At 32.0% G+C, this 25569-nt stretch overlaps 2 protein-coding genes and 1 pseudogene across 4 annotated transcripts; 2 read left to right on the top strand and 1 right to left on the bottom strand.

The window, feature by feature from the left end:
* Positions 1-4262: 4262 nt before the first annotated feature.
* On the top strand, positions 4263-8366 carry LOC114175050 (transportin MOS14-like). Of its 2 annotated transcripts, none has more exons than XM_028059803.1 (6): positions 4263-4525; positions 4746-4922; positions 6894-6986; positions 7070-7215; positions 7416-7593; positions 7708-8366. In XM_028059803.1, exons 1-6 carry the CDS (start codon positions 4511-4513, stop codon positions 7984-7986), a joined length of 888 nt encoding a protein of 295 aa, XP_027915604.1. In that variant the 5' UTR covers positions 4263-4510; the 3' UTR covers positions 7987-8366. The 2 variants fall into 2 exon arrangements, with proteins under 2 accessions (XP_027915604.1, XP_027915605.1); XM_028059804.1 differs by lacking the exon at positions 4263-4525 and adding an exon at positions 5808-5976.
* Positions 8367-10333: 1967 nt separating this feature from the next.
* Positions 10334-13527, top strand: LOC114177816 (serine/threonine-protein kinase AtPK2/AtPK19-like). The gene is made up of 6 exons (XM_028063371.1): positions 10334-10982; positions 11086-11168; positions 11265-11385; positions 11620-11793; positions 12299-12406; positions 12922-13527. Exons 1-6 carry the CDS (start codon positions 10482-10484, stop codon positions 13213-13215), a joined length of 1281 nt encoding a protein of 426 aa, XP_027919172.1. The 5' UTR covers positions 10334-10481; the 3' UTR covers positions 13216-13527.
* A 9300-nt stretch (positions 13528-22827) lies between these two features.
* LOC114179441 lies at positions 22828-24470 on the bottom strand (annotated as a pseudogene). Its single transcript, XR_003603469.1, has 3 exons — positions 24068-24470; positions 23739-23947; positions 22828-23288 (listed from the first exon to the last, which is right to left on the bottom strand). The product of XR_003603469.1 is annotated as a transcription factor MYB1R1-like (transcript).
* Positions 24471-25569: the final 1099 nt, after the last annotated feature.

Genomic DNA, 25569 nt, shown 5'->3' with positions numbered 1-25569 from the left:
TATATGTTGTATGATAAATCTCTTATCAGCACTATTATCATGTATTTTTCATCCTTAAAGCTCATTGGGATTAAGGAAGCGCATGATCAATCATGTGTATAAGGGACATTGTGACTCAACTAAAGGCCTTAGAGGTTACCATGTATGATTTCCTTCTAGTACATTATATTTTGTATATTTTTCCTCATCAATATGCTCCTTTTAAAATTTCTTATAACACACGTAAGCATAAGTGGTATATTAATGAATTAGTGACCATATGTGTTAAAAAATAGGAAAGGTTACTAATGGAGGAAGGTCAAACGGTGAACTTGACTACTTCTCTTAAGAATAAGAAAAATCAAGTTAATCATAACGGAAAAATTTCTACTAAGCTAAATATAAATAAAAAGTCCAAGTGTTTATTTTGTAAAAGAAGTGACACATGAAGAAGAATTGCAAGCAAAGTTTAAGAATGGACCAGTGAAGAAAGCTAATTATTTTGCTTTTGTTTTTTATGAATCTAATATGACTAGTATTAATCATCACACATGATGAATTGAAATTGGAACTACAATTCATGTTTGTAATACCATATAGGGTATGTAAAGCCTAACGAGACCAATGGGAAGTAAACATTGAACTATTCAAGAAGCAAGATGAGTTCACATGTAGAGGCCATTGTGGCATGCAATTTGTTTTAAGTAGGGATGTCAACAGAGCGGGTAGGGTACGAGTAGTAGCTCCCCTGTAGCCTACTCGCTGGATAAATATTTGTTTTGTACTCGTACCCGCATAATACCCATATTCGTGCGAGTATCCGTTATGCGGGTACCTGCATATTTTTTTAATATTCACGGATATCCACGAGTAGCCACGGGTATTTACAAAAGAAAAATTTAATATTTAATAATATATTTTAACAATAAATTCAAATAAAAATACAATGCATAACATTTATGAATTTCAAGCAAAGTGCAAATAACCCATTTAAATAGTATTGAATGACAATTTACAAAGAAATGGAGATTTTTTAAAACCAATTGATAAAAAACAACTTATTCAATTTTAATGTGTTAATGTTTTAATCATGTTTTTTTAAATTTTTTTTAATTTAAATTAAAATATAACGAGTAAGGATATCCATGGGACGGATAATATGATCTCGTACCCATCCCGTTAACATGCAGGTATAAAAAATATGTGTACGGGTATCCATTTACAATATTCATTTCTTACCCATTACGGGTTTTATCTGCAGATACCCATTGGTACGATTTTTTTTGACATCCCTAGTTTTGAGTAGTTTAATTTTTGTTTAGAAAAGGTCTTTTGTGTTCATAGTTTTGATAAAAACTTAATTTCTATTTTGCAATTTGCACCTTTGGATGTTTCTTTTAATTTTATTGAATATGGTTTTACTTTGTTGAATAAATCAGAAGTTGTTGGTTTTTGTGAACTATGTTATGATTTTACTCCATTAAATTACAAATTACATTGCTTATAGTTCAATGCATGTTTCTGCTGGGTTAAACAATATGTTGCCAATGAGAATTCCTCTATGTTATGGCACTGAAGATTGAAATATATCTCAATTAAGAGAATCAAGCAATTAATAAATGATGAAGTACTTAGTACTTTATATTTTGCTGATTTTGAAACTTGGGTAGATTGCATCAAGGGTAAGCAAACTAACAAGTCCAAAAGAGGTGCTAAAAGGAGTTCAAGCTTACGAGAAATTATTCATACAAATATTTGTTGTCCAAATATGGATGCAAGTAGTCTGATATATTTCATCACCTTTATAGACTATTACTCACAATACATGTATCTTTACTTACTTCATTCTAAGGATGAAGCTTTAAATGTCTTTAATGTTTTTAAGGCGAAAGTAGAGTTACAATGTAGAAAGCAAATTAAGGTTGTGAGATCAGATAGATGTGGAGAATATTATGGTAGATACACTATGAGTGGACAAACACCTAGTTCATTTGTGAAATTTCTTTGAGAACATGGGATTGTTGCCTAATACATTATGTTTGGTTCTTCGGATCAGAATGGTATGACAAAAGGAAGAAATCAAACTTTAATAGATACAGTGAGAAGCATGAGGAGTCATGTAAAACTTCCTAAATTCTTGTGGATTGAAGCACTTAAGACGACTATGTATATAATGAATCAAGTTCTAACCAAGGTTGTTTTAAGAACACCTTTTGAGTTATTCAAAGGTTGGAAACTCAATTTACGACACATGTGCCTTTGGAAATGGCCATCTAATGTGACATTTTATAACCCACAATAGAAGAAACTAGAACCTAAGACTATTAGTTGGTATTTCATTGGATATGTTGAAAAAGTACAAAGGTTGTAGTATTTTATTGTCCATCTCATAACACTAGAATTGTGGAATTAAAGAATGTAAAGTTTATTGTAAATGACTTGATTAGTGGGAGTGATTTAATTCAAAATAATCATAATGAAGTACAACTCTTTAAATCAAATGACAGACTAGTAGTCATTCGTGCCCATTTGGTTCAAAAGCGTATTATACAACTAGTTATTCGAGTTCCACAAATTGTTGGGGGTAGATCAAGTTGTTGAGGAACCAATTGAACAACAAGTTTATCATCAAGGTAGTAAAGTAACATTAAGAAGACCTACAAAGATCAAAGGGTCAATCAACAATTTATAGTGATTATGAAGTGTATTTACAATAATTAGATTACAATATTGGAGCCAAAAATGATATTGAATGGGAACATATGAAGAATGTTTCATATGCCTCAACAATTGGAAATCTAATGTATGCTCAAGTTTGCCCTATATCTGACATTTCACAGTTGAAATTTTGGAAAGATATCAGAATAATCCAGGTATTGACTACTAGAAAGCTACAAAGAAGGTAATCAAATATCTTTAAGGGTTAAAGGATTTCATGCTCATATATAGACAAACTGATAGTTTGGAGGTGATATGCTACTTTTATTTAGATTTTGTTGGTTGCATTAATACCAAAAAAATCACCATTTGGTTATGTTTTTATGCTAACTAGCAGAGCTATATTTTGAAGCAACAAAAAGTAGACCTTGAATGCTACTTTTAGTATGAAGGTTGAGTTTATTTCTTATTTTAAGGCTACCTCAATGTTATATAGTTGAAGATTTTTATATTTGGGTTTAAAGTTGTGAATTCAATTGTTAGGCCATTTAAGTTATATTGTGATAACTCTGTTGCATTATTTATGGCTAAGAATAATAGAAGTGGAAGTCAAATTAAGCACATTGACACTAAATATAATCTAACCATAAGAAAACGTGTTCAGTGGTCATTGAGCACGTTAGCACTGAGTTGATGTTTGTCGATGATCCTTTGAATAAAGACATGCCATCAAAGAATTTTAAAGATCATTTAGCGCAAATGAGAATTGATTCCATGTTGCGGCAATCATTATTTTTACTTTGATAAAACACTTATTCAGTTTTTCTCATTTTGTTGTGCACATATTTATTTATTTTGAGAAATTTCGTTTGACCTAGGATAAACATATGGTTTATTCATTATAGTCAGGAGTTATTGATGAGAGACTTATATATCGTGATACGTGGATAATACTCACTTTTGGAGGACCTGTCGCCATGATCCTTGTATTTAGTTTCTTGTATCGATTGATAATGGAATAAATGGACCAAATGGGTGAATGTTAAAAATCTCTTAAATATGTGATATGTGGATCATATGATAGTTAATTATTTATATTGATGTGTTCCATTTGTTAATCAATTCTATAATTGTTGCATGTATTTTGATAATATAATCTCATATAACAACAATTTATTATGGCAAGTTTTGTGATGCAAAAACACATTTTTAATGACAATGATTAAATGTAGTCTTAATTCTTTTTCGCATTAGTTTTACGTAAATATGAAAATAATATCTTCTATTTATAATTATTATTTTTAAATTTGTTAGTCTTTTTGAATGATTGAAAAAAATGGAAAATGACAAAATACGTGTTTTCACCTGATAATAATGTTCCCAATTTAAGTTAAACGATTTTTTTAAAAAGATTTATTATAAGAATCCAATAAGATAAAAGGTAGATTTTGCGTTGAAAGGAAACCTAAAAGACCAGAAAACTAAAAACGTGGGCGTTTAAAGAGTCTAGTAGTTGCAGTTTGATGAAGCGGTCCACGTCAGCATTCTGAGATGGAGGTGGTGGAGCAGAGTAGGGGCCCACTGTGGAAATATATAACGGGAGAGGGGAAGAGATTAACGGGTCCCGCTCCCGTGTTACGGTTTCTGATTGCGACGTGGTAAGTGTAATGTTATTACGCGGAGGACAATCTTGTCATTTCCTCTCTCACTTCCTAACAGACACACAGCTCCTACTGTGAAGAGGGGAAGAAAGAAAAACAGAAACAAACTCCCATCCCATCATCATTCACTTCTTTCGGTTGTTGTTGTTCTTCGGTTTGGTCTCAACTCAACCGAATCACCTAACACCCACTCCTGGATGCATTAGACAACAATGGAGGATTCCGAGGTAGACCTTTCCCTTCCGTTGCTCCGCTCCACTCTTTTCAACTGCTTCTCCCGCCGCCTACCGCGGTTTTGTCTTCTTCTGTTTTTTATTTTGTTTCATACGAGGAAAATCGGTTCGGTTTTATTGTTCTCTGGGTTCATGGGAATGGGGACGGTCGTTTGTGATTTATGGTGCGTTTGGTGTTTTGGGTTTTCATTGGGTGTTTTGTGTTTTTGATCAGAAATTGACGGCGTTGAAGAAGGCTTACGCCGATATCATCCTCAACACGGCGAAGGAGGCCGCGGCGCGTATCATGGTGTCGGAGCGGAAAGCCTCGCGCTTTCAGCAGGAACTTGTTTCTACCAAGGAAGAAGCACTTCAAATGCTGCTTAGGCTCAAACAAATGTTCGATTCTAAGGTCTGACAATCACGCTCTTGCAAAGGGGTCTCCTTTTATAAAAAGATTCTTTCTTTGCCCTTTTACGCTTCGCTTTTGCTTTTATTGAAATTGGTGTGTTTGATTTGGAGTTTGTTACCCTACTCATGCTTCGTGATTCTGGTTTTGTGTGTATTGCTTTGTTCTCGATTAGTAATGTTTCGAGATTCTCGTTTCACTGTGTTTGCTTGCGTCGGTTTGATGAGTTTAATTTAAAATTTCTTAGCATGTGGGTGGGAGAAGAAAGGAAATTCTTGATAATGGAAACGCGTTACTTCTTCGTGAGGTTCTTGAAAAATCTTCAAGTGCTTAAATGTGGGTTGCTTTGAAATGGTTATGCTTGAATGACTGTATTGTTTCAGTTCATCATGTGATATCATTGATATGGTCAGTGTTAGGCATTTTAAATCTGGGGTAAGAGTTCTTCAGAATTTTCACATCACATTGTTGTTGTTTTTTAAGATTCAGATCATTGAATCTTGCTCTATTTTCATCTTTGAAACACAGGGTTGTTTGTTGGAAAATTCTTGCTAAAAATAAAAGGGGTTCACTATTTTTTTTGTTATGTGGCATCTTTTCCTGGTCATTAAAGGAATGCAATCAATAAACATTTTATAAAGTATGTGATATAATCGTGACTTGGTGTCAGAGGGATCCACTGGTACTTCTGTAATTGCCTAACTCTCCATCAATTTACTACATCATGTTAGAGGATGAAGCGGACTTGATTGTGAATGTAGGGACAAGACTATTACTGGATACTTTTGAATGCTAAACTTGTTCTATTACTGGGGAATCATATAAAGAAATATACATTGTATTATTGTTTCAAATTTTGAAAGTAAATTTAACTCATAGCAAATGCAGTGATTTTTCAACAGTGAGAGATTACTACCATCATAATATAACTCATGCTAAATGCTAACCTAAGAGATTCATGGGGCTCACAATTGGTGCCATGCTGGAAGAGATTCAGAGTCTATACAGGCAGCACCACCAACCATGCTTTCTTTATCTCTCCAGTGAAGTTATAAAGGTATTCATATGTTTCTATGCCACTGGCCGCACCTAATAACCAAGTATTGCCAAAAGTAATATGGTTTAGCTCAATTGTCGTGCGTGTTAGTATTTTGTTGCGTTATATATGAACGAGTCTGCATACAAAAAATGCTATTAGAAATATATTTTGACTTTAAACGAAGATTCATGGGTGATTATCTGTTGCTGACCTGGGTGTGGTGTGGCCAAGCTGGAAAATACCAAAGAAGGATAGGTGATGTTGGTATTAGAAATACATCTCGACTTTACAGAAAGATCTTTTTTATCCTGGGTGAATGAGTGCATGGTTATCAGTCCCTGACCAGGGTGTGGTGTGGCGAAGCTGGAAAATACCATGGCAGGATAGTGAATGTTGGTATGGTCGCAACACTGATGTTTTCTAATAGATGATCAATACTTTATTCTATGGACATTGATACTCAAATAAAAACAAATTGAAATAGTAGTGTAAAGACAGAGCAAAGAAGCTGGGGCAAAACCAGACCTATTAAGAAAAAATATAGACTGAGTGTGAAGGAAGAACATGGTACGTAGACAACATAACAGTCCAAACAGCTGTACTATGATACGTGTGAACATATGGGTGATCAGAAGTGCTTTTAACTTATTCCCCCAGTTTCTTTTTCTACTTATATATTATGAAGAAAAACGAACTTTACCTATTTCGATGTGCCCTTCTACGTTTATATTCTTTCTTATTTGTGGTCCTTGCTTCCTCAACTAATTTACTCCCCTGGATTTTTCCTGATAAAATGACTTATTCTATGAAAAGATTGGTAGATATAACCTAATTATCCCATCATCAACTATAGGTTGTACAAAATCCTTCCTCTTCATGGTGTGGTCAATGAACTAGTTTGCCATAACTTTGGTGGTTGGTGTCTTGCATTTCAGATATTTGGTTCTGATCCATCTTGTGCTGACTACCTGAAAAGTTTGATTGAGGCGCTTTTTCAACATACAACACGTCTTCTCACAAATATTCAGGTGATTTAAGCGACTTTTCTGTATAACTTTATTTCAAATCTCTTGATAGTTTTATAATGTCTGATTTGTATTTTTTGCTGCAGGAATTCACAGCCCGTCCTGATATAGCCGATGATTGTTTCTTGTTGGCATCAAGGTGTATTCGCTACTGTCCTCAACTGTTTATTCCCTCATCTGTTTTTCCTTCTTTAGTTGATTGCTCTATGATTGGCATCACAGTACAGCATAGGTACAGTCTCTCTCTCACTAAAAAAACTTGAAAGCATCATCCATTCTTGGGAAAGTGTGTTGTGTGTATTCATGATCCTTTTGTATATAATTTAATGTTGAGAGGCAAAAAAATCCTGTTGTAGCTAATTTTCACTCTGCTCAATGGCTCCCTTTTATTTACTGTGATTGTTTACCCTCTTTTGCTGTTTCCCTCTGTAGGGAGGCTTCTAATTCCATATTGCATTTCTTGGCTGATATTTTTGATCTTGCAAATTCCTCTGTGGGGGAGCAATTTATTCCAATAAGAGACGGTGTAATTATTCCTCGAGGTGCCAGCATCACCAGAATTTTGGTTGCTTCATTAACGGGAGCACTTCCAAAATCTCGAGTGGACGTGGTAATTTCTCTTTTTCTCATGCAACGTCGACCGTCTATATTTGCATATGTTAACTTTTGACGGGATTTAGTTTCGATATTTTTTTTAACTTTTGTACACCTGCTCCTTCCCCAGGTATCTTATACGCTACTGGCCTTAACTCGATCATATGGGATGCAAGCGCTGGAATGGGCTAAAAAGAGTGTTTTATTAATTCCGTCGACAGCTGTTACAGACGTGGAGCGATCAAGATTCCTAAAAGCTCTTTCTGATGCAGCATCCGGAGGTGATACTAATGGGCTTACCGTTCCTGTTGAAGAGCTCTCAGATGTTTGCCGACGTAACAGATCAGTTCAGGAAATAGTTCAAGAAGCTTTGAGACCGCTTGAGTTGAACATGGTGAATGTATCATAGACGATTGGTAATGCCTGTGATAGGGAGGGCCATTTTGTTTAGGTCCTGTCTGTTAGCTAGGCTAGTTGGTTGTGTATTATCTATCTGTTATATTCTTTTCTTTTTTTATCTATTATCATTCTCCAATTTTTCAGGAGAATTTGCCCCTGCATGATCTGTTGTGTTGGCCGGAAGAAATTAAAATGGGTGTTGTATCTTTTATTTGTCTTGAGATGTGGGATTGGTGAGTGATGTTTGTCCCGGTTGTCATTTTTGGGGGGAGGGAGGTTACATGGTATACAATTGTAATTTAATGGAAACAGAAAAAGTGGGGGGAAATAGAGAACATTGATAAGTTGTTTCAATTTTTTAAGTTTGGAATGAATATGGAATTTGGAATCTGTGCACTGGTTGTGTTAGGTTCGTCTCACTCATCTGTTAAAATGAACGAAGAGGGATGTCAGGATCCAGATATGTCACACATTGGATCATAGAATGAATGACTTTGACCAACTTGATAGCGATGTCAAGAAAGTGTAAATCAGCTCTTCTGGATGCATGTGGCGCTCACCTGACAAAATTTTAGATTGGATAAACTCCTGATAGGATTTGTTTATACAAGTTCTTATTAATGAAAATTACATTTAATATTGATTTCATAGTTCAAAGGTTCTTAAAATTGTAGTAATTATTTATATAAATACTATTTTTCAACTTTTGAATAAATATATTTTAACCGGATTTTGTTTTACAGGGAAAACTTGAATACATTGTTAAAGCAAGGATGGCATAGTGCGTGGGGGGCACTTGGCTATATAACATGTTTTGATGCAAGGCTCCAATCTCATCTATTTGAGCGACACTTTCCTTGTTTGAGCGTTTTATCAGCAACCATATTTTGTCATCGCGTATAATGGTGTAATCATGTGTTTAAATTGGGAGAATTTTTGTCACCTTCTCCTTCGGATTAAGAGAAGCCAAACGCAGGTTTGTTATTGCGGAATTGACGAGGAACACTTGTCTCCAATCTCGAACGACAACAGTGACTGATACAATGCAGATTGTTTGACTCGTGCAAATGTTGTCAACAGAACAGAAGCGGCAAAGACCTTAGTTTTTATATCAGTTGAGCATAAATAAGTCCAGAAAATGGATATTCAGTTATGGATTATTATAGATAAAATCAAAACCAACTGAACCTCAAATGGAAATTCATCAAATAAAATTTTAATATCAGTCTCAAAATATTTTATTAATGTTTTTTTTTCTCTTATTTGTTAATCTTTTTAGATTTAGTTCTTTTTTATTAAAATTATTCCCTCATGTTCCTAGTCGGCACCCTCACTCATTGTCAACTACCTTTCTCCCGGCACAAGAAAGAACTGGATGCAAGTCGTTGAAACAGAATTCAAACATGCGTTGACTTGAATCTATGGATTGAATCTAAAATTTCAATCACTTAATTCAAGTCTTGATTCAATTGCATAAAGTGGAAATCGAAAAAAGAAGGGGAGAAATTTGTAGTTAGCTGTATATTATAATTTAGTTATATTCCTAATTAATACAGATTCTTCAACAATTTTTTTAGCTGCTTTTCTTTTATCCAAACCTGCAAGTGAAGTCCATTCATTGAATTTTGATTGAAGTAGTGAATGAATAGCTTGATTTTGCAGTTGAATTATTGTATGGTGCTTTAGGATAATAAAATAAGCGAAACAACTTCTCAGAATCTAAAGAAAAATATTTTTATATTTTTACCAATAAAAATTCAATTAGGAAACTATCAAAATTTACTTTAAATCTTAAAATAAGATCTATCATCAAAAAAACAATTAGATAAGATATTATATTTTATCGATAAGAATAATGGTAAGAAAATTAATATATAGAATGAATCAATAAAAGAAGATTTAGATAAGTTTTGAACTTTTTTTGTAAATTTAAATATTTTTTATTAAATCTTTATTAAATTTTTCTGTAATCAAAGTTTTTTACATATTTCAATTTAATTCTTAAGTAATGTAAAAAAATAATTTTTATTAAAAACATTTTAAGTAATAAGAAATAACATAAAATCATCGATTGCATAATGATTACAGTCTTTTCGTCGATGTAAATAATAATATAAAAATTATCATTCAAAAAATAAACTTATTACCTTACATTAACTATAATACTATATTATATTAAATACAAAAATTTTATTTTTTTTTAATTTTTAGCATACTAAATTAATAAATAAATAAAATAGTAGTTTTGAAAATACAAACTTAATCAAACCTAAAAAAATTGACAACAAGAACATCCTTAGTTTAGATTTATTTATTTGAAAACCATTTATTATTGAAGCATGATGGGAGGAGCATGAACAGCGCGTGGACCCATCCTCTGAAGTCCCTGTTCCTAGTTCCACTTTAGCTGGACTAATCGAATCAATCTCATTCACATTCACCAATTGGATTCAGTGAATGCAAAGTGCAATGTAATCTCTTCTCTTTCTCTCCCTCCAACAAAAAATGGTGTCAACAAATGAGAAGAAGACCAACCTCGCCAAACTCATCATCCCTTCTTCTTCATCTTCTCCCTCCCCATCCCCATCCATCACAAGCCCACACGTCATTCACAGTAGGTCCCACTCCTTTGTGGGTCCCTCCCCCCGCATCGATCCCTCCTCAACCCCTCTCTTCTTCCTCCAAGAGGTCGACGACGACGACGACGAAGACGAAGACGAAGAAAAGGAACCTCTTTCTTCTGACCCTGTTAAGATTGGACCTTCCGATTTTCATATTCTTCGTGTTGTAGGGCAGGGTGCCTTTGGCAAGGTCTTTCTCGTCAGAAAAAAAGGAAATGGCTTCGATGGTGATGCTGATGCTGATGGCGATGGGGTCTTCGCCATGAAGGTCATGAGAAAGGACATCATCATAAAGAAAAACCACGTTGATTACATGAAAGCGGAGAGGGATATTCTCACTAAAGTCCTTCACCCTTTCATTGTTCAGCTACGTTACTCTTTTCAGGTCTCTCTCTCTCTCTCTCTCTCTCTCTCTCTCTCACTCTCTCACTTCCTATTTCACTTCAATTCATTCACACAATCATTTACTCAGCATGTGTTATGTGCAGACCAAATCTAAGTTATATTTGGTGTTGGATTTTGTAAACGGAGGGCATCTCTTCTTTCATCTGTATCGCCAGGGTATCTTCAGGTTTTTTTCTTCTTCTTCATCTTATGTGTTGCAATACACTTTTGGAAGTTCATTGAATTTTAATTATCCGTTTGTTTTGGTGTATGTGGTGAGTAGTGAGGATCAGGCAAGGCTTTACACTGCTGAGATAGTGTCTGCAGTTTCACATCTTCACAGCAAAGGCATCGTGCATCGGGATCTTAAGCCTGAAAACATTCTAATGGACTCTCATGGGCATGTAATAATAATGCCAATGCTACTCACCTCCTATGCCTTGTTTTCTTGCATCAACTTTGCTTTTTCTACTTTGACTTTTGATAGTCTATTGTTTTCTGTTTTCTGTTTTCTGTCTCACCTTGTGGGGTTGTGCTCCTTATTCTGATGTATTAAGTTTGCTAAGTTCACTGTACAATATCTTAGATGGCTGAGTTGTATAGTTCTTCTTTGCTGTTTTTGCTCTGCCCGTGTGTAGGTCATGCTCACTGATTTTGGAATGTCAAAAGAGATTGATGAATTGGGAAGATCCAACTCTCTTTGTGGGACCGTGGAATATATGGCTCCTGAAATTCTTCAGGCTAAAGGCCATAACAAGGATGCGGATTGGTGGAGTGTTGGTATCCTGTTGTATGAAATGCTAACAGGGAAGGTAATGCCCATCTGCACCAAAAATGCTAACAACACATTTTCTAACACTTATCATTATCTTAAAACCTAAAATTTACTTGAAATTACAATTTTTTGTGGGTCTCATATCTCATTTAGATCACAAAAGTTTGTGGGTATCAAGACTTTGTTGGTTTCAGTGAATTTTAATCAGTAATAAAGAGCATGTTGGGGGTATTTTCTTGTATGTATCTATGAGTAGGTTGTGGGTGAAGGTACCTAAAGTTGAATACTTGGAATTATATGTGGACCATAGCAATTTGCACGGTTAGAAATTACAATTCATGAAGTATTTGGCCTTGAATAGAGAACGTTATTAATCAAGATGTGTATGTCTTGGATTAGGCTTAGTGTACATCAAAATTGATGTCTGAATGAAATTGTTTATTTGCTGTTTATGATAGGAACCTTTTCTATTTCATTTATTTTCCATGTAAGAACACAAGGGGAAGCATTAACTTGTCATGGTTTATGATTCGATTTGGCAGGCACCGTTCACACACACTAACAGAAAGAAACTTCAGGAGAAAATTATTAAAGAGAAAGTTAAACTTCCACCATTCCTTACCAGTGAAGCTCACTCATTACTCAAAGGAGTAAGTAGACGACAGTATATATGGTTTTCTTCCATTTTGTTTCTCTATCGTCTTCTTTCACAGTGCACCTACAAGTATAATATGCCTGTTACCTGAACGTAAAATGTTTATGTTGTAGATTTCTGAACCCACTGCATTAATATTTCGCTGGTTTCCTTTTCTCATGCCTATTTCCTATTTTTGTGTGTGTGAAATCAAATGTCAGGAGGTTCTACTTCCAAAAGTGATCCTTACCTAACGTATTTTTTATAAATTTTCCTTACCTAATGGCAATTTCTGGAGAAATAAAAACTTTGACGACCACATTTATGTACATGCTATTTTGCTACTAAGCATGAATATTCAAAGGATAGCTTAGAGAGATAATAGGAGAACGCAGGGATACAAGAAAAGTTCTTACTCTGGGACGTGATGTTTCAAAATATTGTGTTTTGAGATTAAAAGATTAAACTTTGTATGGAAAGAGATAGAGGGATCCAGTTCCAAAATCCGTTCATTCTGTTTACTTGTTACAGTTGCTGCAAAAGGATCCAACAACAAGGTTAGGACACGGGCCAAATGGAGATGAGCAGATCAAAAGTCATAAATGGTTTAGGTCAATCAATTGGAAAAAATTGGAGGCAAGAGAAGTGGAACCAAAGTTTAAACCAGATGTGTCTGGGAAAGATTGTACAGCTAATTTTGACAAATGTTGGACAGCAATGCCCCCTAATGACTCACCAGCAACCACACCTACAGCAGGTGACCATTTCCAGGGCTATACTTATGTGGCACCCAACCCTTGGCTTTCTTCTCGTTCACTACAATGAACAAGGAAATCTGTACATGGATCAATGTTTCAAAATAAGACCTCAATAAGACATGTAACCAAAGTCTTCTCTCACCATGTAACCCATTTGTAATGGCCCATTGCAGAGAGTACAGAATGTTTAGGGGCTCTGATATGACCCGTTATGTTTGTGCAGCTTGGTTTAGTTCTTGTTTTAAATTAAGGTCAACATTAACATTAACATATTTGTACAGCCAGGTCCCTAAAGAGGGTGAGGGTGTATAACATATTTGACTTATTCATCAGAAGAATTTGCATGTATGAAATTGTATTGTCTTATCTTTTGCAGCAACACAACTTTAAGGTTGATGCATTTCATCATTGCTCATTCTTATGCATATGTCACAACGAGCTATTGAACACGTAGCTATCAACTGTTCTGCTTATAAGATCTAGAAAGTTTGATACTTGTTGCCACCAATGTCTTTGGTTCCATTTCCTTCCCCTTCAAACGCGCACGTTTTTTATTTTGGTTAGGAATAATAAAAACTTTTGTCTAATCTATCAAGGTCAAATCTTTGGGCGTTTCCATCACTGCATGCTGGAGTAGTAGAGTTAGATACACTGGATGAGACGATTCCAAGCGTCATTTGTAAGGTGAGAGCTAAGATATGATAATCGTTATTTAAAATGTAAAGACAACCATTAAGAAACAGTAACATTCTGAAAAACACAAATAAGAGATTAGCAGTATGAAAGAATCTTATACCTTCACGACTTTTAAGACTTTGCGTAACCCAAACATAATTAAATATCAAGCCTCCGTAACATGTGAACTACGTGAATGATATAAGATCAGTGTAAATTCTTCGCCACATCTCCCCAATCTCTGGCCATACGCACCAGTCACTAAAATCTACTTTTTTCCCCGTTTATAGTTTTATAAAGCCTAGAATCTTAATGGTTTCAACAAATGGATCAAACCAATTATTAATGTTATGTGTCCTTACTACATGTTTTCATTCGACATACAAGACAACAAAAGCAACAAGATTCCATCTATATTACGTGGGCTCTACTCTTTGCAGAAGAACCTTCATATAACTGAATGAGCAAGGGATCCACCCACTAAAGAAACTGAGATTAGGAGAAAGAACCCAAAAAGACCAATTCACCCACCCCCATCTACACCCTATGCTTATAAATAGACCTTGCTTAAAAATGTTGCAATAACCACCATCTCTTGAAACACCAAGTTCTGGTTAAGCCAAAAAATCATGGATAGAATCAAATCCAAGAATGAGAAGTCTCTTTGTGAGAAGTCGATGAAGGTGGTAGTAAATATCATTAAGCTGTCTTCTTTCTCTATTGCACAGAAGAGTCTTGGTGGCACGAGTAAAAAGAGTGGTCCAGAGTCTGATATGGACTCTGATGAGGAAGCACCGGTTCCTGATCAATTTCCTACAACAAGAAGATCGCAACAGCCACAGAGCCGTGCAAACCCCACTTACGTGATCAAGTCATGTGGGAGCAACGGATCAACAGAACATTTGATTTATCAAGAAAGAGTCCCCACTGATGTTAACCCAAATAAAGAACAGTGTGTTGATGGATTGGCTTCTGACTATATCAGTAAGATACGCAACAAGCTTGGGCGTGGTGTATAATATTGCCTTCACAGCTTTTTGTGTGCTCCATGTATCATATACTACTTAGATATTCATCCCTTTTGGTTCAAATTAACATGATGTAATAAACTTAGTTGTTGGGGTTTCTAGCTACAACAGAAGTAGTTGTTTTGTTTCTGATGAAACCCGATTCAACTTTTTCCTTGATGCTTTATTTAATATTCTTTGCTGGATGGACAAGTATTACATGTAGACTAGTTTATATAGATGATGTTCTGAACACACGAGTTTGCATGAATTATGTTATTAATGATTTCATTTGGTTTTAAGTTGATATTTTGGATCCAAATAATGTGTTTAGTAAATCTCTCTTCAGGGCAAAAGATACTAATAATTCCAAGTATTTGAGTGTTGCAGTCATAGTGGTGGTTCAAGATATATGTGAGGATAAAAAATAAAGTACACGAAATCGTGAACAAGTGGCTCAAGAATATGATTGCTAAACATCCTGATGATGGAAGGTACCCCAACATTTTAGCTTCTAATTTTTTATTAATTCCAATTTTAAGCTCCAAATGTGTGTGTATATATATAGAGAGAGAGAAACAGAAAGCCTGAGATGGAATATCTTTTAATGACCTTATTTGTGCTTATAAAAATACCTTGATAAATTCTTTATCTTAACTGAGTTCTTATTTTGAACTTGCTAAAACAAATTCTATTTAACTTATTTCAATAATCTTTAAAAGTTAACATATGCAGTATTTATGAGTAAAACTGGGTGAGCATAACCCAAATAGCAGCAAAGAGATGTCCACTTTATGTGTCTTATACTTCACCAGCCAACCAATATGCTTTTTACCCAGTAGCTTTCAGCATCTTTTCTTGTTCTTTTGGCATTCTCATTATGTTATAAAAATAATTTTACTTCTCTTGCGTATTAAGCCATCCATGTGCCCTCAAATTCTACACAAACAATTGTCTCATGTTAAAACTATACAAATATATTTTTGAGAAACATTGGTTGATACAAGTAGCACCATCTTACATTTCTTGACCAAGTATTAAAGATTTGAATTTTAAGGATGTCTGAAATAAACCATATTATTACTCACATTGTGTGTACTTTAATTTTGGTATCAATACTATAGTTACAAAAAGGAGTTATAAGGTGGTGTTGGGTTTATGTATATATTTCATATGTTTTGGTAAATTGTGATTATATATGAAATTGGTCTTACACATATAAGATATTTGACACCACTTTTATATTAAAATCTTAAAATAATGGTGTTATGGACCTTTATTCTTATATAGTGTTTAATTTTGTTTATTCTATCCAATATAGAACTTTGACTCATACTTAGACTATTCCCAACAAGTGAATTGGTGTTAAAAGTTAGAAAGGAGGATAAGAGAGTTTTTGAGTTCAACTCCCCTATTAACACTTGAAATGTATAAAATTGATCAGGAGAAATTGTGGATTTAACTTCTCCATTAATAAAATACTAATAATTAACATTTATCGATATTATAAGAGAAAAATATACAAATAGTTTCATGACAGTATAGACCAGCAAATAGCATGTACAAGTTAAGTCTTGAATTAAAATTGTGTATTGATGGTAGGGACAAACATTTGTACAGAAGGAACTTATGCCTTTGAAGGGAATGGCTGTAGCTAATTGGGAATCGAAGTGAACCAAATGTTCAAGAATGTTGGACCAGCAGTGTGAACAAAACATTACATCAGCATATGATGATTATGATGATCATGTCAATTCCTCTTCAACTATGTGCTCTGGTCGTTTGCTTCTTCTATCTAATCACTTCAGGCTTCATTTTCTTCTTTCATAATTCGTGTTAATCGTGCCTTCTTTTTGTTCAATAAATAAGCAAAGCAAATCTAATCTACACCTTTGTTGTTTGGAGAGAATTGGTGGGAATAAGTAAGCAATTTTTTCTACTCTTCACACCCATTTCTGGGCCACTCAGACACTATAATGTGCTCAAAAGTGTAATTCCGTTCACCTCTGCAAGACAATTCTCGTTTTTCAACTAATCATAAACACCTCATTAAATAGTTAATAACCCTTGACTTATGAAAAACTAGACCACTAATTTAAGTTACGATTAAAAATGTTTGTATAATTTAGGGGATTAAAAGTGTTTTCAAATATATTTTGATCTTTCAAATTTAATTTGATAGAACATGTTAAACACAATAAACAGTCCAAACGTTAATCTAAAAATGCAGTTGGAAATTGGTAAATAGACTAATATCAAACGGGTAGTATAAAAAAATAAAAAAATTAATATAAATAAAAAATAACTTTTAATAACATCAATAAGAAAACTCTTGTTGATATTTGCCTATAAAAAATTCTAGTTAATAAAGTTGATGATGCTGAAACTAAAATTAAATTAAGAAAATATATAAACTTAAGAATATGAAAATTTTCAAATTTTTATCTATTAGATAACTTGTGATATTCTCTAATTAAATAATCAAATTTTCTTTCATGAGATTTCAGAAATTTATTTTATTTTAACGTTTCTTATCTAAATAACATAATTATAAATCATTTTAAATTCTCTGTGTTCACTGTTATCCACGGTATAATCAGGAATACAATATAATAGAATAGTGAAGAACATTTTACACGGGATTAAAACTATAATTTTATAAAATTATTGCTTGGAACATAATTGAATATACTTAAAATGTGTAAGAATAGCTCCGAATTTAATAAATTCTACTAAACAAAATACCACTATCTATAGCATTTAATAAGTTTCTCTTGTAAATATCTATTTTCAGAGTGAGCTTTGATATAGATGCTTAATAAAAGCCTAGTACTCCCCGAAACATAATTCTAAGTAAGAGCAAATGTGCAGAGTGGGCCATTTCGTATTTTGGGCCTCATTTTTCATATAAACCCAACCAAATTGCACATAGCTACTTTTTGTAGGACTAACCAATTTTTAAGTAGATAAAAAAGGTCAATTAATAGCATTTAATTTTATTAATTACATTTGAATAATCTTTTGTATTTTTTAGTTGAAAACTAATACTAGGAATAAGAAAAAGTCAACAAAGTTAATCCTTAATTAATTGAAGTATATTTTTAAAGAATAAATATGAACTAAACAAAAAGTAAGAATTTAGACTTTCTACTTTTAATTTTTCCGGTGTGCCTCTAGTCTTCAAGTCAAGTTCATTTTGATATTTTATAATAATAAAAACTTAGAAAAAAATCAGTATATTTTAAAAACATATAAATAACATTAAAAAATTAATATAATTGTGTTTGAAATGAAATTGTTTGAACCAGAAAACTGCGCCGGCCAAGAGAAACAGGAATAGAACATAATCTTTTGGTGGGTCCCAGAAGAAGGAAAAAGATTCGTCCTTATTCCATAATTTCTTTTATTTTTGTTGGTTTGTTATACATAATTTCACCCGATAATATCGGACACTGTCCTTCGAGATAATACAATCATGTACTAAATTTGATGGTCAAACACAGAAAGTATTGTTGTCTAGCTACCCATTACAATTATTACAATGCCCTTCAAAGTAACAAAGGCTCACTCTTAAACAGGGTTCACAAAATAAAACTTATGGAACAAACTACCATATATTTAATGTGAATTTGGACTCATTGTTGATTTGGATAGCTTCAACGAGTAAAATTTGGTACATAGGATTGGTAAATGAGATAAATAATAGTTGGATTTGGATGCTAGATTACAAATTTGCAGATATCTGATTTGGTCTGAGTAAAGTTTTAATATTTATAAGGTTAAATATGTTTTTGTCATTTAATTTTTAGTAAATTTTGGAATTAGTCCATTTTAAAATTTTGGATCAATTTAGTTCTCCGTCTTTCAGAATACGTGAATTTAGTCATTTTAATCAAATTTTGTTATATTTATTTGATGTTTCATATGCATTTCAAGATTGTATTTGAGTTGTTCATATTGTTTGACGCATTTTTGTTTTAATGTTAAATCAAATATTATTGTAAAACGCGAATGAAATGTTAAATAAATTTAATAAAATTTGATTAAAATGACTAAATCCACATATTTCAAGATATAAATGACTAAATTGGTTTAAAATTTTTAAATAAACTAATTCCAAAATTCACTGAAAATTAAAGGATAAAAACATATTTAACCCATATTTATAAATTCATGTAAATATTTTAACTTTTAAAATTGACTTCAAATATAATATTATTTATTAAAATTTTAGAGTAAATTGTACAAAATTTTGGTTTATCACAAAAATAATTATCAAAATTACACATGAATAGTCAAAATAGATTTTTTTAAAACAAGTAATATAAATTTTTAACTTAAATATTTCGTTTGAATTAAACCGCAAGTCGAATCCGACTAGTCTAATAAATTAAATTATCAAATACAAAATTTAAAATATAAATCATACTAAATAGGTAAGTTGAATAATCATACCATATTTAAAATTAAAGATGATAAAAATATTTATGTTTGTTTGTATTGATGAATAAATTTCACAATGGATTATTGGTACCGTGAATATTTATTATCCGCATATAATAGTTAGCGAATATTTTAAAACATGTTTATAAAAAAGTTGGGTGCAAGTATCATATTATTTGTACTCTTAGATATGTATTTGTTATCCGAAAAAATTAAAATTAAAATTAAAATTTGTTAAATAAAATTTAATTTATATTTGATTAAATGAAATTTAAATTTAATTTATATATTATTTTATATTTTTTGTAATTTTAGTTAAATTTAATTTAAAAAATATTTTTTAAATATTTGTGGATATCCCACGGGTTAATCGCTTTAAACGGGTATTATGTAAATTTTTTCGTAGTAGACTAGATTGCGGTAAACATTATACGTGTCCAACCCAACTTGTTGTCATCATTATTCAAAATATTACACTCCCTCGCAACAAAATATGAGCATATCAAAATGATAAAAGAAAATCCTTCTATTTCAATATTTTATCATTTGTAGTTGTAATTTTAATGTATTTTCTCTAGAAAATATTTATATTTGAAAAATCAGATGAACTCAATTAAATAAAAAATAAATATAAAAACCAAAATAAATATTAAAAAAGTAATTTCAATTTAAATTAAAAAAAATTGGTTGGTTTGATTTTATTAACTCTCAAGCTTGTAATTAAAGAGAAACGTGTTTTAGAAAATAGAAAAGCTTCTACAACACCATTTTAAATAATATTTATAAATTTACAGTGAATTTCAGCGTTAAATTAGTCGAATTAGATTAACTTTTGTACTTAAAATCAACATAATCCTTGGTTCCCCTGCCAAACACGTCAAAATAGCACTTATAGTAAATTATTTTATTGTTAATAAACAAAATTTTGGTGAGAGGAGGAGGCACTACTTAATGGAGTAAACTAGAAATTAAATTATGAGTGGGAATGGGAATGGACATAAAATGACTGGTTAGGATACGAGTGCTTCACACTCTTCACGCAAATATCTCATCCTAATCTTAGGTTAAAATAATGAAACAATAATAGAAAAAAAAACTAAACTATTAAATCTATAATCAAAATTTTAAAGGATTTTGTTCTAGAAACGTGGTTATCATTTGTCTATCTATGCTATGCTATGCAATGTACTAGAATTTTAGAACCTTTGGTTTTTAAGACGAATGCGCTAAGCCACCACTAACGGACACAAATTCTACCATCTCCACTAAAATTCATATACTACCTCACTAAAAACAGTGTTGCTCACTAAATAAAACTTCAAACATATTTTTTATTCAATAAAGGTTAAAATCAACTTCATCTATTAAAAGTTTTATTACCAACAGTTTTACTTTTGTACGATGTCTGTATAAAATTTACGCTATTAATAGATCAGAAAATACTCTAAATAGTTTTTTTGATATAGTTATTACGGAACTGGTGATTTTATCTTTTTTTTATTATAATATGGGCATTTAAAATTGCTGATTTTATTAACTACATTGAAGTATTGACAACATAATAACTATTTTTATGGGATCTTAATCCAATATAAAATAAAAAATTGCCAGCATAAGAGAAGTCCTTGTCCACAAGGTCTAGGTTAACTTCCAAAACATTTACGGTAAGTAAGAAATGTAATATTAAAGGTTTAAATACATTATTGGTTTTTATTTTTCTCCAATTTAGTTTTCATCTTTATTTTTTGTTTTGTATTTAATTAAGTTCTTATTTTGTTAAATTTTGGTTAATTTGATCTTTTTACGTACGATTTTAAGTAATTAACTTTTTTTAAAACGTACATGTCAACTCTTGATTTTTAAAATTTTTAAAAATTTTTATTTTAATTTTAAAAATTTGTTCACATGTTAAATCATAATTGTGTCATGTGTCGATTGTGATTGTGTTATTTTTTTGTTCAATTTAGTTTTTATAGTTGTTATTTTTGTTCAATTATTAGTGTCTATATTTGTTATTTTTTAATTTCATCTAAATTTTGGTTAAAATTAATCATTTTTATCCCTTTCAAATTGACACCAAATTTAAAATCTTTTATATAATGTTTTCTTTTAATATTTATATTCTAAAATATTGATACCTTTAAAATTGATATTTAAAAATATTAGAAATTTTTAGAAAGTAAATTAGTATTTATAAAATTAACATTTAAATATAAAACATTTTGTTTTAATATTTAAAATGAACAAAATATTAAATATTTATATTATTTTAGATTTAAATGTCATTTTTACAAATGTTAATATATATTTTAAAATATTTAATAATTATATTTTAATAATATTTTAAATAATTATATTCTATTTAACAATTGATCTAAGAATTATTTTAATTAATTATTAAATATAATAATTTATAATTGACTTTAAAATAATTAATAATAGTGTCAATTTTAAAAATAAATATATTTATATATAAATTTTGTCTCAATTTGGAAAGGAAAAATTGCTCTAATTTAACAAAAAATGAGACTAGATGAACAAAATAACGATATATGATTAATTGAACAAATAATGAATATCAGGACTAAATTAAACATACAATCACAAACTGACATGTGGCACTAATATTGACACGTGATACAATTATAACTTGACGTGGATAAATTTTTGAGATTAAAAAATTTTAAAAATATTAAAAGAATATTTAAAAAGTTAAGAAAACGCTAACATATGGTATGTAATGTTCAAAAAGCATTAACTATTTAAACACCGTAGTAAAAAGGATCAAATTGATCCAAATTTGACAAATAAGTACTTAATCGAACACAGAAAAAATAGAACTGTAATTTTGATGTACCAATATTTCACAACCAATATTATTTTTTCTTATGAAATCATAAAAAACATTACAGATACACTTAAGCAGCTCAAGAACCAAATTGAACAAATACAACAAAAATAAGGATCAAATGTATATTTAAACTAATATTAAAATATAAACTTGGCCGTAGTCAGAAGCTAAAATTATATCTACTAAAATAGGGTCAAGTATTCGAAAAATGTTTAAAAGATAAAATCAGTCATTTGAATTTTTTAACTTTAATATTGCAAATTGATTTAAATTTACACAATCTTCTTACTTAAATTCGCCTTAGCAATTAATTGAGATATATAGCGGTGGTGATTGTGGGGTTGCGAAGGAGGATATGCGGTTTTCGGACAAACAAATAAATACAAAGATACTTAGCATTATCAGTAAAGAACAGAGAGGATTTTGTTATTTCCAGTTACTTCAACTACAAACATAAATGACCAAATAAACCAGAATCTAAAGTCATACATTAATTAACATAGCAAACAAGAAGAAGAAACAGGACAGGACCTTTCCCGGTCTGTACAAGGAACAGAAGGATCAAATTCAGTCACTTAAAACTTGCCTTCTCAAATCCATCGCCCTTTCCTTCAACATCTCTCACTTTTCACCTACCAAAAGGACAGGAGACCAGAGATGAAATATCAGATTAACCTGTGAATCCAAGATACTCTAGACAAGGACCTTGACACAATCACAGTCGTCTTCCTTAAGCAACACTAATGATGCTATCTCCATTGCTGAAACATGGCATGGCATGTAAACCAGAATGTCTTGATGATTTTGCCTTTGGTCAGAAGAGAAGGATAGCCCCAAGGACAGTGTGGGTGGGTCAACAGCAGAGCTAGAACTTGGGGTGATGATATCAGACACTGTGGAGGCTTTAGGATCTGCGACAACAGGAATTGAATGGACCAGATTGATCGGCACATTGTGTTCTATGTTTCCTTGTCCTAGTGTGAGCTCTTCTAATGGTTTTCCACCTTGGACTGCAATCACCCCAGAACCAACCCCAAATTGATAAACTGGCATCATAGGAAATCCACTTTTGTTAGTTTCAGGAACTGCTGGGCACACAGGTTGCGAATGAGACAGGGTGTCTTGATTCTGGACCTGTTCTTCCTCCATTGGAATTGCAGAGACCTGGCACAAAAATTGATAAAATCATGAATATTTTGTCACTCCAAATTCCAATCCAGGTTTGAAAAGGTTTTAGCTCCAGTCAGATCAACTATTACACAGGAGACAAAATCCCTAAATCCATTTTTATAACCACTCATGCAAACATTCATTTCCACAACCAAAGGAATTTCATAACAAGATACACAAGATCGCGGCAGCTTCTTTGCTTCTCTCTCAAATCCCTAAAATGGAAGGAGTAATAATATTCAACACACACTATTGCCTAGAACTTTAAGAAATACCTGAGAAAATATGTCATTTTGTAAGATCATAATGCTCTGTTGATTAGGAGTATAACTAATTGAACATGAATAACACCAAAAGCATCTCAGTATTTTTTTATGTAGGGAGACTGATTAAGAAATTAATTTGAAGCAATTATTTTAAGAAATGCGGTGACGAAATTATTACAGTGTCGGTGGTGATGTCAAATAGGCTAGATCTACGGCGACGGCGATTCAGGTTGCTTCTTCGGAGGAAGTACTTCTGAGCATGGCTCGCAACCTGCGTCGGAGTTCGCGTTTTCACGTAGTTTTTGGAGATTCCTCTCCAATCACCTTTCCCTACCTTCTGCAATCCAACCAAAAACAGTTTGTGTTCTTCCTCCGTCCACGGAACTCCTACTCATCAACACAATCTCAATTAATCCATCCGAATCACCGGTTATGCGATCAAACAAACTAGAGAAATTATATTAAAATTGAAAAAATGACACAATCGATCAAATAAACAGATCGAACCTCGCTTCCGCTCGCGCTCGCGCTGACGGCCGGTGTTATGAGGAACAGCGTCATCGGCTGAGGCATAATCAGCAGCTGCGAGAACATCCTTTTTGTTATTGTTACTGTTGCTGCTGTTGTTAGAATCATGTGGATGCTCGTACTGTGAGAGGTTGTTCATACTGACGCTCTTCCTCATGGAATCGACGACGACTCGAACCCCGAACAGCATGATCTCGCCGGAGGCGACGGAGTCTGTAGCGGCACAGGCCCGAGACATGATCGGATCGGAAGGTGATTATGGTTAGTGTGAGTCAGATAGAATCGGGTCCGTACAACGGGAGTCTGTGAGTCGCTAAAAGGAAGAGAGGAGAGGAAGGATATGAAGGAGAGAGAAGTTGGGATCGAAGGTGAGAAGGTGAGTGCGTGGTGTTTAATACAACAGAGTTTCAGACGGCAATGAGGTGGCAACCATGTGGAGCATATTTTTTTAAAAATTAAATTAAATATTTATTTTTAAAAACTTAATTGAAACATTTATAGACACATAGATAAGTTATTTTTTTATATTTTTATTTTTTTTCTTTAATAATTCTGAATTAAATTTTAGGCTATTATTTATCCACGCATTGGAAAGTAACTTTTGTACATTTAAGGTAAAATTATGAATTATTTTACAACAACATTGCACCTCAACATGTTAGCTTCACTCATTAAATTCATTTCTATTTTTCTATTTAGTAACATGTCAACTGGTAATATATTATTACCCAAAAAGTTAAAGTTACAGAATAACTATACAGGAAATTAATTTTAATATTACGACAACCATGCAAATAAAATCAGATTCACAGTCATTTTGATTCTCAAAAGGTTAATTCATTATCACTTGGGTCTCGTAAGGTATTAAAAAATAAGTTTAATAGTATTTTGACTCAATGTTCTTATATTTTTCAAAAAAAGTTAGTGTGGTCTTTTTTTTTGTTAGCATTAGTGTGCTTAGAAGATGCTGAGTTGACATATATGATAGTACAATTATTTTTTTTTATATGAGTTTATTCTTCAATCCCATAACGAACTAGTGAAAGAACGTTAACATTGATTATCAAATCTATATAAAAAATATAAGAATCATATTAAATAAAAAAAACACATTAACTCATTACTACAAATATAAAAAAAAACTTATTAGAAGAACTTTTCTTTATCAATTTTATATACGTACATATTTTTTTCAGTTTAAATCTAACTAGTTTTATTGATTCATTTATACAAACAAATAATTCATAATTTATACAAGTTACACAATTAATAATGTGATTTTTTTTATCAATTTGTTTATGTGTATGTTCTTCTTTTACTGCTTTTATCCTTATAAATACAATCAAATTTTATTGATTAAGATGATAGCTAATATTATGTAATTATAACATTATAGAAATTAATAAAAAAATTATTTTTATAATTATTTTTTCCTTTTATGTACGCATTTTTTATAATTTCAACGTGAATTGTAGTACTCA

This window comes from Vigna unguiculata, chromosome 3 (assembly GCF_004118075.2).
Source record: "Vigna unguiculata cultivar IT97K-499-35 chromosome 3, ASM411807v1, whole genome shotgun sequence".
NCBI lineage: Eukaryota > Viridiplantae > Streptophyta > Magnoliopsida > Fabales > Fabaceae > Vigna > Vigna unguiculata.
The sequence above is the reverse complement of the archived record's forward strand: the minus strand, read 5'-3'. Positions and strand labels throughout refer to the sequence as shown.